The 844-nt window shown below is 59.2% G+C and overlaps 1 protein-coding gene across 1 annotated transcript; it reads left to right on the forward strand.

The window, feature by feature from the left end:
* The first annotated feature begins 6 nt into the window (after positions 1-6).
* On the forward strand, positions 7-834 carry TAZ (tafazzin). The gene is made up of 2 exons (XM_010849159.1): positions 7-49; positions 207-834. Exons 1-2 carry the CDS (start codon positions 13-15, stop codon positions 446-448), a joined length of 279 nt encoding a protein of 92 aa, XP_010847461.1. The 5' UTR covers positions 7-12; the 3' UTR covers positions 449-834.
* The last annotated feature ends 10 nt before the right edge of the window (positions 835-844 follow it).

Consider the following 844-nt stretch of genomic DNA (forward strand, 5'->3'; position numbering starts at 1 on the left):
AGCGGCGTCGTCATGGGCCTGGTGGGCACCTACAGCTGCTTCTGGACCAGTGAGTGGGCCCACAGCCGAGGCAGGGTCGGCCGCGTGGCTCCACGCCCAGCCAGAGTTGGGGTTCGGGGCGCTGGCAGGGGCTGGGTTGGGTGGGGGGGGGCCCTGGGCCCCTGGGAAAAGAAGCCAAGATCCCTACCCTGCCCGTCTCCCCTCAGAGTGCATGAACCACCTCACCGTCCACAACAAGGAGGTGCTGTACGAGCTCATCGAGAACCGAGGCCCAGCCACACCCCTCATCACGGTCTCCAATCACCAGTCGTGCATGGATGACCCTCATCTCTGGGGTACACGAGCCAGCGTGCTCGGCTTGGGGAGGCAAGGAGGGAACCTGGGTCAGGGCCAAACAAGCAGAACAAACTCACAGGGCTCTTTGCCCGGCCCTGACACTCCTGTTTAAGGGGTGTCCTGCCCCAGGGATGAAAGTTTATTTTGTGGCCCCTTCAGCATTCTCCTAGGCAGTGTGATTGGGAGAGGGCCTCTGGAATTTGGGGGAAGTGAGATGACCACAGGGCAAGGTCTGACAGCTACTTTACTCTGAGCTATCAGGCCTGCGGGATCCTCCATTCTTTAAACTGTTGATGGTTCGGAAGAGCCTTGGGAATAAATCTGAGGAGCATAGGGTGTCCTGTCAAGGAAGCTCTGGGCTAGGGGCTAGAAGACCTGTGTTCTGGTTCCGGCTTTGCCCCAGACTGGGTTTGTAGCCTTCGACCAGCCTCACTGGGGAGTCTAGAAGTTCTGCTGTGCTGACTTCACAGGGAGTTGCTTAGCTCCAATAACCCAGGTGGCTGGCTAC

This window comes from Bison bison, unplaced genomic scaffold (assembly GCF_000754665.1).
Source record: "Bison bison bison isolate TAMUID 2011002044 unplaced genomic scaffold, Bison_UMD1.0 scf7180017850782, whole genome shotgun sequence".
NCBI classification, from domain to species: Eukaryota; Metazoa; Chordata; class Mammalia; order Artiodactyla; family Bovidae; genus Bison; species Bison bison.

What these genes read in the sequence shown, in the direction of transcription:
- TAZ (XM_010849159.1), top strand. Translation starts at nt 13, where the DNA reads ATGGGCCTGGTGGGCACCTACAGCTGCTTCTGGACCA. An exon ending in CTACAGCTGCTTCTGGACCA is followed by an intron (nt 50 to 206) that starts GTGAGTGGGCCC and finishes GTCTCCCCTCAG; the next exon opens with AGTGCATGAACCACCTCACC.